The 12,726-nt window shown below is 34.9% G+C and overlaps 1 protein-coding gene across 1 annotated transcript in view; it reads left to right on the forward strand.

Annotated features, from left to right (window-relative positions):
- The first annotated feature begins 1,817 nt into the window (after nucleotides 1-1,817).
- LOC134277052 (inactive pancreatic lipase-related protein 1-like) overlaps nucleotides 1,818-12,726 on the forward strand; it is a 60,863-nt gene continuing 49,954 nt past the window's right edge. The window contains exons 1-5 of the mRNA XM_062759324.1: nucleotides 1,818-1,937; nucleotides 7,337-7,568; nucleotides 7,819-7,935; nucleotides 8,021-8,143; nucleotides 8,358-8,477. Of these exons, the coding sequence (XP_062615308.1) occupies nucleotides 1,818-1,937; nucleotides 7,337-7,568; nucleotides 7,819-7,935; nucleotides 8,021-8,143; nucleotides 8,358-8,477 (712 nt within the window). The remainder of the gene's footprint in view (nucleotides 1,938-7,336; nucleotides 7,569-7,818; nucleotides 7,936-8,020; nucleotides 8,144-8,357; nucleotides 8,478-12,726) is intronic.

Below are 12,726 nucleotides of genomic sequence, written 5' to 3' on the forward strand. Positions count from 1 at the left end.
TATATTTTTGTTATTTTACAAAACCTTTAATTTGTTAACCCCGTTCTTTCTGTGATCGGGTTTTATCGAGTTCATAAATTGTAATTAGGCCGTAGCTGTCTCAGCTAACCAGATTGCCATGCAAGGCATGCTTTTTATATACTTCTCTGCTTAATCGGAGTGCTGCCGCGAAATTTGTGTGGACAAATAAGCAACCACCACCTCCACTCCATACTCCACATTTTTTAACCGGAATATTTTTATTTGGGTTTTTTCGGAGGCGCTTTTTATGCACCACTTTTGTTTCCAATAAAGTTTGATGTTGTATTTTACCTCATTATCACATCTGTGTGTTGTAAATATTGTGGCTGGAAGACCAAAAAGGTGTCTGCAGATGCGTCGTCGTATGGTTTTGGAGCCGTACTTCTACAAGCGCATTAGAATTGGAAGATAATTGCCTATGCGTCAATATCTATGACCCTACAGAACAACGATATGTCCAAAAAAGAAAAAAGGAACTGGCAGTAACATGAGCCTGTGAAAAATTCTCGGATTTTTTATTGGTATGAAATACAGCATAGAAACAGACCACAATCCTCTCATAGCACTACTATGTAAATAGTAAAACTATTTGTGATCTACCACCGAGAGTACAGCGTTTCCGCATGCAAATCATGAGATACGATTATGAGATATAAAATGTCCCGAGTAAACACTGTACACAGCGGATGCACTCTCTAGATCACCACAAGGAGAAATTGGAAGAGAAGGGGAGTTACAGACAACAGTAGAAGCGTATGTAGACAGCATCATAGAAACTCTTCCCGCAAGTGGTTCATTTCTAGAAGAAATTCGGAGAAAACTGCATAAGGACAGTGTTCTGAGAATAATCATGAAGTACTGTGAGGAGGGTTGGCCTGGTTATGAGTATCCACCGATCTACCTTGTCACTCGACCCTTTTGGCAGATAAGAGAGGAACTTTTCGTCTGTCAAGGCTTACTCATGAGAGGGAATCGAATTGTCATTCCTACAGTCCTTAGAGCTGAGATGTTCCAAAGAATTCATGAAGGACATAAAGGGATACCGAAATGTCGGGAATTAGTCAAGAGTTCAATTTTGTGGCTAGGGATAAAACGTGAGACAGAGGACCTAGTGAAAAGCTGTTCTATATGTGTGAAAAACAAACATAGTCAAGATGAACCTCTACGACCAACCAAATTCCCAGACACACCATGGGAGATGTTAGAAACAGACTTATTCCACCTGAAAAATGACAACTACTTACTTGTCATCGACTTTTTCTTTCGCTACGTTGAAATAGCCAAGTTGAAAAGCACTACTTCACAGTCTATTGTAAATCATCTTAAATCGATTTTCGCTAGACATGGTTTACTGGATATTCTGGTGTCTGACAATGGACCACAGTATTCTAGCTCAGTCTTTTAGACCTTCTCGAAGGATTATAAATTCCTGCATCAAACTAGTAGCCCTCACTATTCACGAGGAAATGGTGAAGCCGAACGTGCCATACAGACCGTTAAATGTTTAATCAGAAACGCAGCTGATCCGTATCTTGCATTACTGGCATACAGAGCAAAGCCATTAAAGAATGGAAGCAGCCCAGCCAATTTCTTAATGGGGAGAAAAATTCGGACGACTTTGCCAGAAAATCCAAGTAACTACTACCTGAAATGGCCAGACTTGGGAATAGTACGTCAAGTGGAAGAACAATATCGTCAAAATCAAAAACTAAACTTTGACAAGTTTAGGAGAGTAAGACCGTTATCTCAGTTGAATGCCGGAGAAACAGTTTGGGTAAAGAGAGAGGGAGGAGGATATGGTGAGACAATCAAAGCCAGGACACAACAGAGTGACTTCTTACATAATTGAAACAGACAACGGATCAATTCGCAGGAATCGACGACAACTGGAACCAGCCACTATGTTGAAGGATGACGTATTCGCAAGTGATTACAATGTGCACTGTTTTAAAAATCTTCCGTGTGAAAATGTGTGTAGTGAAAAGTTGTCGTGCGCAAGCCAAAACCAATTTGCGACAAATGTAAATGACAAACATGTGCGCGTCGATCAAACAAGGTCGCGCATCTCCAGATCTTGTAGCTAGAGTGTCGAAGCCAGTCCAAAAGACTGATTTTATGACTTGTTTATTTCAAAACTGCTTTATTGTTGGTTAATGCATGTTTTGATTTAGATAAATTTTAACTGGTAATGTTCTTTGAAAGTTTCTAGTCGGTAATTTCTAGTCATAGTTTTGTTTGTTGGTGAAGATGCGACTATGTTTGTATTGCTACAAATGTTGATAGCACGGCTTCTTTGTTATTTGAACGAACCCAGAACATAACAAATGATACTTCGCCAATTATTAGGTACGCCTAATAACCTGATGAGTTAAAGTTGAAATTGATTCATTTATCAAAAATGAAAAACTATTTAAATTAATTATTTAAAATACACCCAAAATACAAATGGTTAATGCACATATCTTATAAAGAGAAGGGGCACTCTGTAATGCAGCTTTGTAATGATTAGGAAACAGAAAGATGATATCTTTAAAACACAACTTTTCAGGATTTATAGACTTATGTCATTTACTTTATAGACTGTTATTAAACGATTATCATTAAAACAACTTATAGCTATCAAAATAGGGGGACCAAAATAGGTGATAACAGCTGTGTGTCCATTGATTTGGTCACGATAATTACTGTATAACGAGTACAATAAAATACTAATGACTCTGCAACAAATGTAAATGGATTTTTTCGATACCTATTGATGATCAACATATAGTGACCCTATAGTGGTCTCCCTATTGAAAAACATTGAAGCGGAGCGACGCTTTAACGACAACGCCTGGGCGAAGAGAAAATCGGACTACTGCACATTCATTCCATAGAATTTTTCCGCTGTAATTTGGATCTACAATGCGTATAAAATGTGTACAAAAGCTAAAGCAACCTTCTCGCGAGAATAACAAAAAAAAATGAAAGGAATAATAAACTTGCCTTGAATCAATGAATCAGTTGCAGAAAAATAACCAATAAACTGCTCTTTATTAAAATCAGCCCTGTTCAGATTTTGGTTTGATAAAGCAACGTGCACTGTCAGCACCGTAATGTCGACTGACGACAACGCCTCCGTGTGACAAAGCGCGATAACTCTGTAAAACTTGTGAAAAGGAATCGTGTATTAATGTGCAATATAAAGTGACTATGAACATATGCCCCCTCCGATAAACACAAACAGGCTTTGGTATGAATTTGTGAAATGACAGTTCATTTTACCTGTAAAAAGGAATTTTTGTTTCACATGGAAGGATGTTTTAAAAATATATTCCGTTTTCAATTGATTTATATACATGAAGTTAAAACACACAAGTTTTATCTTAATTAAAGAGTTACCTCTCCTTGTTTTTCAAATGATTAAAATTTCTCGCGTTACGAGTAAAGCGAGAAATAATTATCCTAATGACATGTAAACAAATTGTTTTAGTCGGAACGAAAGTTTCATATCGATAATTGTGTACTGAGTAATGGCCAATGGAAATGAGTTTTAAGTAATGACATGTTCGAATGGGTTTAAGAGATTTCTAGTATTTATTCTCTAGTGCACGCTCTACCTGAGCAAGTCAACGTTTTGTACATTATAATAAATGGCAATTTCATACGTTAGGTTTGTGAGAATGAGTCTGTTGTTCATTTTGTCTACCTTACAATATTGCTTCGGACTTGCAGGTATCCATATGTTTTTTCAACATAAATTAGTGTTGTTTTTATCTATGGTTTTCCTAGGCGGCGATGGAAGCATAGTTCAATAGTTGTATTTATTTAAATTTTGTATAAATTGATAGATGTTTTATACTTCTTTGTTCATATCGTGGGTAAACAATAAAGCCTAGCGTCATCTCACAGTGCGCTGAAATGCATACAAATGTATAGTTGTTTATGTAAGTGAAGTGAAGTGTGAACGTGATGTTTCATGAAAATTCATATAAATATCTAAATAAATGTACAATTTTTCAAATATGTTAACTTAGAAAATTGACATGGAGGTAGGCGGGAAAAATGCTATCGTTCTCAGTTCTTTCATTCAGTGGTATAAGGGAAGTTAAAATTGTGGATAAGAGGTGGGCAAACCAAGGCGTAACAGATGGACGGACATCCCGATTTCTATATACCCTCCCACTTTTCAAAGCCTTGGAAAAGACGGTTAGACACGTGTTTCCTTTTAAAAGACTGAGTAAGCAGGACAGTCGTTCATTTTGGTTTGCGTGTGGCAAAGCAAGAAGGAAAAAAGGTGAGCATAAAAAGTCGTCTTTTTGTCTTAAAAATGTTATATGCTTCAATTCAAGTTTGAACTTGCATTGTATCGCTTAAGTTATCAGGTACCAATACTTTTTATAATCACTACATAAATTATTAAAAGAATAACTGTGTTCAAATTCAAAACTCAACAGTCTACTATAATGTCTGCTTTATATTGCTTGTCATTGAAGCGGCTTTATATATCAAAATGTTTGATAGACAGAATATTTCACCTTAAATGTAGGAAGTGCCCGTTAAGTAAACTTGGGTCCTTTCGCGCATGTTGCTCAGTGGTTCTGATTCTGATACTACCAAATCCTAAATCCGAATTTCTAAAAATGTTTGAGACAGAGTTGTTTCACTTTTGATGGAATAGTAAAATACATAAGATAAAAAAAATATTATAATTCAGGACTATAAATATGGAGGATTGAAAATGGTAGATTACCCAGAATTCATTTCTGCGCTTAAATCAGATTGGGTTAGAAGACTCATTCACTCAGATGCAAAATGGATAAAGTTGTTTAAAGTTGAACTAAAAAAGACATTGAAAGCTTGTGGATAAGGGGCTCAGATTACAAACTAAAATTAACAAAGAATTTAACAAACAATTTTTGGAAAGAGGTCCTTAATTCCTGGGTAAGACTTATAAATATAAACCAAGAAAACAGACATGTGTTATTAGAACATATATGGAATAACCCACAGATAATGATGAACAGAAAATCTTTCTTCTGGAAAAGCTATTTTGATGAAGGCTTTGTCTTGTTAAATGACCTTTTTGATAATTTTGGTAACTTTTAAAGCTTTGATACCATAGTAAACTCAAAAGTGAAAACACATTTTTGTTGAATGAAGAAGGATATGGAGATAACGAACAATATTCAATATAAAAGTCCATAAAACAATTAAAAAGAGCAGGGCAAACACGGACCGAAACATCAGAGGTGGAATCAGGTGCCATGGTGGAGTGAGCACCCCGTGCTGACTGGTCACACCCGCCGTGAGCTCATTGTCATGATCGTGAAAAAACGGAAAAAATCCCTCGTCAATTTAATGTGATGGTCTTAAGAGGGCTTTATTAAAAAGATTGAAGTATGCAAATATAGAGGAAATTAAAAGATTAAAGATTATTGGACCAAACATTCCAATTTCAATTTTTATATTTTATAGAAGTAATAAAGGATGTATTAATAAATCCTAATAAATGTATAGATATGTACAAAATAGTTATGAATAATAAGAGAAAGCCAATCGGTTCTCTTTTAAAGTGGAATTAAAATATTGTTTTCTTTGATGAAGCATATTGGAATAAAATATTTCAACTTCCTTTCAAAGTTACTCAGAAATAAAAATTTCACTGGTTCCTATTTCAAATATTACACAGAATTATCTCAACAAATTATTGTCTTTTTAGATCGAAGTTGATTGATTCATCAGCCTGTACATTTTGTTTAAGTGACATAGAAACAATTGACCACTTTTTGTAGAATGTTTTAAAGTAAAAGATTTATGGTGTAGGATTAAAGAAATGGTTTTAGAAAAAAATGAGATTCATGGTAGTTTTGACAAACTAGCAATACGTTTTGGTAAATATGAGAACAGGAATATATGTAAATTACAAAACTTGATAATACTTACTGTAAAACAATTTATTTTTGCTAGTAAATATAAAAGTGTTCCAAAATTAAATACCGATATGCTAATAAAGAGGATTATAGACAGAATTTTTATAGAAAAAGGTTTTGTTATTACAAAGTTGTATATATATTGATTATGAAAGGCACTGGCAAAAAAAATTGTGATGTACTTTTGTAACCGAGCAGTAAGGCAGATGTTGTTTTCATAATTTATTGAGAAAATAAAGGCATTGATCTAAAATAAACAAAGTACATAATAAGTCAAAATTACAGAAATTGTGAAAATAATATTTAAAATAATTTACCTACAGTATACGTTTAAGAAAAAAATGAACTCCATGAAAAAATGTGTACTGTAAACAATTCAAATTGAAATCTTACAGACTCATTATTATTTCAGTAACAACTCTGAATGCAAAAATACAATAAAGTGAAACGTTTGCAATCAAAATAATTACGTAAATCAAATCTTTATATGGTAAGGAAACACATAATCAAATATATAAGTTACATACCATAAGATGCGTATGATGGACACTGGATTTTACTAACTTCTTTCTTGAAAACGTAATACATGTACTGCTCTGACATACATAGGTAAAGCGCGGTAAATTTATACTTATAATGAAAATGTATTATTGGATGAAAAAATAGGAAATGACCAATCAAATGAATGAGCCAATGAAATCATAGAATAAAACTTTACTCAGGCAACTCAATCCAGGTGCGCAATCGAACTTTTGGTTTATCAAATTTTAAGATCTTATTTCTCAAAACGATATGAAAAAATAAATAAAAACGAATAAATACATATAGAAATAGATTTCATAATATTACACTTTGAAAAAAAAATCATCTATTTTTATGATGAAATGTAATTGTTAATAATATTTCATTGGAGGTACTGTGTGCAATGAGTTCACTAAATGATACCCCCTCCCATGATAAAAGTCCATGTTTTGCTCTGGGAGACCCCAAATATGTGTCAGATCAAAAAATAAAATAGGAGGTACACAATGGCGTGATGTCATGAAGAGTCTGTGAAAGTATCAGTAAAGTTCATTCAGTGGTGTAAGAAGAATTGCGGATGAGAGATGGGTATCGTCAAAGCATCCTGATCACAATATACCCTCCCATTTCTCAAGCGATGGATATAACAAGTTTGCGTTTGACCGGAAGTACCCATAAAACATATATTAGCATTGTGCTGTCAAATCAAAATGGGGAAATATATAAAACCTTTATGATATAACGTAAAAATATATTTATTTCGAGCTGTCTGGAAAATTCAGAGACAAGTCCAAACACCGGTTCCGTCCTTGTACGGACAATTAGCAAAAAGATTTATTAAATATCACTACGAATATTATTTTCTTATTTATTCTTTTCAGGGAGACATGAATGTGATAGCTGTTGACTGGTCAAAAGGCACCCAAGGAAGACTTTACAGTCAGTCCGCTGCCAATACCCGCGTGGTGGGGGCCACCATTGGGAACATGATAAAGGTTCTTCGAGACAGCTTCAGCTTACCTCTGGGAAAGATCTATCTTATCGGACATAGTCTCGGTGCCCATATCATGGGGTACGCCGGGGACTGGGTACGAGGAATTGGCAGAATCACGGGTATGTATTTATTCGTTTACTGCTATATCATTATGATTCATATTGGGATGAAGATATTTAAAATTATTTTAAATCAGCTCTTGATTTCTGATCAAAAATAAAGAGCACCTATCTCTTTTCATGTTATATCAATTCAAAGTAGTTGATTAACCCTCTATTATTTAAGAGCTCTTTCTTTTCTTTTTTACAAATAAGTATGTAACAGAGTCTACTCTAAGGGATAACATGAGATATTGGTCTTAAACTTTAGGACTAGACCCGGCTGGGTTATATTTTGAAAAATATGACACCAAGGTTAAACTGGATCCTACTGACGCGAATTTTGTTGACGTCATTCACACCGATGGTGCCTCTCTGCTGGAAATGGGTATGTAACAAGTCTCACGAAATTCATGAAGAGGGCATCTGAAATTGGATGTTAATTTGCTTATATCTTACTTTCTGTCTCATAGCTTTTGGTATCAGGACACCAAATGGACATGTTGACTTCTATCCGAACGGGGGTACAAGACAACCCGGATGTAAGCTTAGTCTATGGAGCAACATTCTGCATTTATTTCAAGGAGAAGTGGAAGGTACGTACCAATATTTCTCGCTGTTTCTTCTCTTTTTTTCTGTGCTTTGTGGATTTCTATCGTGGCTTTTGTATGTTTAGTTCCCTAGTTTAGCAATAACCACCAAATTTTCTTTAAACATATAATTATTGTTTGAATATTAAATTAATTTTAAAAGATGTCCTAATTAGGTGATTAGTTTATCATAAACACTAACATATTTCTCTTTTCATAGAGATTTCATCAAACATAGCATGCAGTCACATGCGGGCGATCGACTACTTTACCGAGTCCATTAATTCCTCTTGTGAATTCAAAGCCTACCTATGTAAAAGTTATTTGGACTTCTACAGTGGTATGTGCAAGTCATGTGAAAATGGCTGCAATAGAATGGGTTTTCATGCCGATAAGAATGTTCCAGGCAAGTTTTACCTGCAAACAAACGCTTCGCCTCCCTTCTGTAAGATTTAAATCCAGAGGTTGTAACGTGCATAACATTTCCGTGTTATGATTTGTTTTTGGTGTTTACGAGTTATAGCACTCTTCAAGTGTAGACAGAATTAAACGAAGAACATTTTGTTGCTTTTTGTCGTACATATTTTGCAAGTAAAAGCGCATCACACGGACAGGTAACCAGGCTATCGAGAGCGGTAGCAATGACAAAACAAAATGTTATCGTACAGTCTTTCCGCAGTAGTTTTTCCGAGCATACACGACCATGAGGCCGAGTATGCGTTTCTAAATATATGCACCTAAGTAGTTGCTAGCGCTCGAAAGTGCTAACAAAAAGCGAAACCCTGTTTTCTCTATCATTGGTCATTTGCAAAATTATTTTGTTAAAACACATTCTGATTGCACACACAAGTACTCTGAAGTTGACATCAAAGAGATCTTTGAGTTTCTGATTGACAATATCTAGGTGCTTTTTGTAGACGAGGTATTCCAACAACCTACTAGAATTCCCATGGGTACCAATTGCGCTCCGTTATTAGTAGACCTTTTTTATATTCATATGAAGCAGAATTTGTGCAAAATCTTATATGTGAAAATAAAACACTTGGCCTTCAACTCAACATTTAGATATATCGACGACATATTGTCAATTAACAATGGTAATTTCAATTCCTACGTCGATACGATATATCCTGGTGAGCTTGAGATAAAAGATACTACAGAGTCTGACACATCTGTTTCATACCTGGATATTTTACTTGAAAAAGACGTTAATGGTAATCAAACAACCAAGCTATATGATAAACGTAATGACTTTAACCTTTTTATGGTCAACTTCCCTTACTTATGCAGCAATATATTTTCATCACCTGCAAACGAAGTGTATATATCTCAGTTGATTCGATACACAAGAGCATGCTCTACGTATGAACAATTTCTAAAACGAGGTAAATTATTGACAAGCAAGTTGATAAAACAAGAAGATCAACAATCTCGTTTAAAGTCATCATTTCATAAGTTCTATAGTCGATACAATGACCTTGTCGGCAAATACAATTTATCATTGAGTCAAATGCTGACTGACGTTTTTCATACTAATTGTTAGTCTATTATTTATATACTGAATTGACGACGGATTTTTCCGTTATTTCCCGGACATGACAAGGAGCCCATGGCGGGTGTGACCGGTCAGCAGGGGATGCCCACATCTCTATCGAACCTGAACCGACCTCTGATGTTTCGGAGTTCCGTGTTTGCTCGGCTCCTATTTTGTACGAGGGGTGATCAAAAAGTTCGCAAACTATCTCTATATCTACAAAACCACAATTCAGATTAGAATGAAATTCAATACACACATAGGCATACACAAGGTCTATAAATAGCATATGCTGAATAAAGTTTCTCTTCTTATTTGTGGCGTCACAATGTGAAAATGACGTCACTATTTAGGTCACTTGTGACGAAAAATGGTTGTCTCACTCGTACTCGTTCAACAAACGACTGTACAATTTATTGTTATATCTTAGAAATCCCTCTACAGTATCATATAATAATTTGTATACAGTTTATTTAAATAAATGAGTTCCTTTAAATTTAATTAATAATTGGATTAATCGCTTTAGTGAAGGAAGGCTGATGGTTAAAAATGATACTTGTCATCTTACCCAGTGAAAACAAATTTGAAAAGATATGTATTTTTAATTAAGCAATTGACTATCAAAGACCTCCAAATAGCACTTTGAAAAATAGTCGAATATTTGAACAATGATATAAGTATTAAATACCTAAGATATCGTTTACTTTAGATTTTAACATATTAGATATGATAAAAAGGATGCACCCATTCTCTATCCACCTTGAATAAAGGTCTCTCCTGAGACGGAAGATTTGTGTTTTAATGGTCGCCATGCTTAATTTTGGAAAGTATGTTATTATCCACCCATTCTGTTGCCGAGATATGACCATTTCTGACAAATGAACTGTTCTTGTCATAAAAATTAACTCACAAGTAAAGAAATATATAACTCGGAAAAATCTTTCAACTTTTGTGACAGAACGCTACGAAGGGGGTCACGTGACCGCCAATATCACGTGATTCGCGCATGTGCAGAACGGTGGTTGATGTTCATTAAAATTCGGGAGGATTAATTTAAAATATAATCAACATTAAAACCAAATATTGTTTCTTGTATGAAAGTTATTCAATTAGTTTGCGAACTTTTTGATCACCCCTCGTATTCCCATATTAAAAAGTACTATTAGCTAGAATTCAATCGGAGTATTCAGTTGAATGCTAGTTGACGGTCAACTGACCGTCAATTGACCATTAGTTGAATTTTTGCCATGCAAATGAGAGAGCGATCAACTCATTTGCATAGAGTGGACCACTGTTGAATGCTCCTATATATTCTATGCAGTTGACCGCTAGTTGAATACTCCTCTATTTCCTTTGCAGTTGACTGCTAGTTGAATACTCCTCTATTTCTTTTACAGTTGACCGCTAGTTGAATACCCATATTAAAAGGACTATTAGAATTCAATAGGAGTATTCAGTTGACTACTAGTTGACGGTCAACTGACCGTCAATTGACCATTAGTTGAATTTTTGCCATGCAAATGAGGGAGCGATCAACTCATTTGCAGAGAGTGGACCACTGTTGAATGCTCCTATATATTCTTTGCAGTTGACCGTTAGTTGAATACTCCACTATTTTCTTTGCAGTTGACCGCTAGTTGAATACTCCTCTATTTCCTTTGCAGTTGACCGCTAGTTGATTACTCCTCTATTTCCTTTGCAGTTGACCGCTAGTTGAATACTTCACTATTTCCATTGCAGTTGGCCGCTAGTTGAATGCTCCACTATTTCCTTTGCAGTTGACCGCTAGTTGAATACTCCATTTGTCAGTGCACGTAGGTTGCTTTCATTAAATATTTGAAAAAAAATGGAGGGAGATTTGAAATCTAAGACAAGCAGTGTTCTTGAAAATATGAAAAGTCAAACCAATAGAGTTTCTAAATTGACATAAAGGTACTTGTAAATCTAAATGCATTATAAATGAATTGAGATGACACACTCTCATAAGTTGTTACAGTCCTTCTTCATTTTCTGGGCAGAAAAGGTTATATATAGAATTAGTCTAAAGCAATTGTTTATTTTTACAACACGACAAGAAACACAACAAGACACTTAATGCATAACAGGTTTTCAGAATTCTTTCAATATTTAAAAAAGTACACAAAAGTAGGGACCTACACTGGCTACATTTTTTTGCATTCCTATTATCTGTTTAAAAATAACAAGCTTAGTAAAAACAAATCTTTAAATTTTATATACTTACAATAGTACATGAGATATACTTCACACGCTAAATCATCACGAAGACAATAATAATGTTTCAAATCAAAATTCCCATCTTCTACAGAAAACACACATGTACCGATTCAAATCTTGGTTGTTGTAATTATGGTATAACAAACCCGATCTATAATAATGTAATTTTGAACCCAACATAAATTTAGCGTGGGAGAAATTTTCTTTCAAGTCGGAGTGTTCAACTAGTGGTCAACTCTTGTTCTGCATGAAATTTAAAAGTATTAGCATTCAATTAATGGTCAACCGGCCGTTTTATGCAAATCAGTTGATCGCTTTCAGAAAAGCATTCAACTCCGAGTGGTCAACTGTTTTCGCATTAACAGTTGACGACTAGTTGACGGTTAGTTGACGGCTAGTTGACGGTCAACTACACATTTTCGTATGGGTACTCCACTATTTTCTTTGCAGTTGACCGCTAGTTGAATACTCCTCTATTTCTTTTACAGTTGACCGCTAGTTGAATATTCCTCTATTTCCTTTACAGTTGACCACTAGTTGAATACTCTTCTATCTCCTTTACAGTTGACCGCTAGTTGAATATTCCTCTATTTCCTTTACAGTTGACCGCTAGTTGATTACTCCTCTATTTCCCTTGCAGTTGACCACTAGTTGATTACTCCTCTATTTCCTTTGCAGTTGACCGCTAGTTGAATACTCCACTATTTCTTTTGCAGTTGACCGCTAGTTGAATACTCCATTAGTCAGTGCACGTAGGTTGCATGCATTAAATATTTGAAAAAAATGGAGGGAAATTTGAAATCGTATGCCCTGTTTACAC

Source organism: Saccostrea cucullata, unplaced genomic scaffold (assembly GCF_032062105.1).
Source record: "Saccostrea cucullata isolate Sc308-1 unplaced genomic scaffold, CSIRO_AGI_Scuc_v1 ctg5914, whole genome shotgun sequence".
Taxonomy (NCBI): Eukaryota; Metazoa; Mollusca; class Bivalvia; order Ostreida; family Ostreidae; genus Saccostrea; species Saccostrea cuccullata.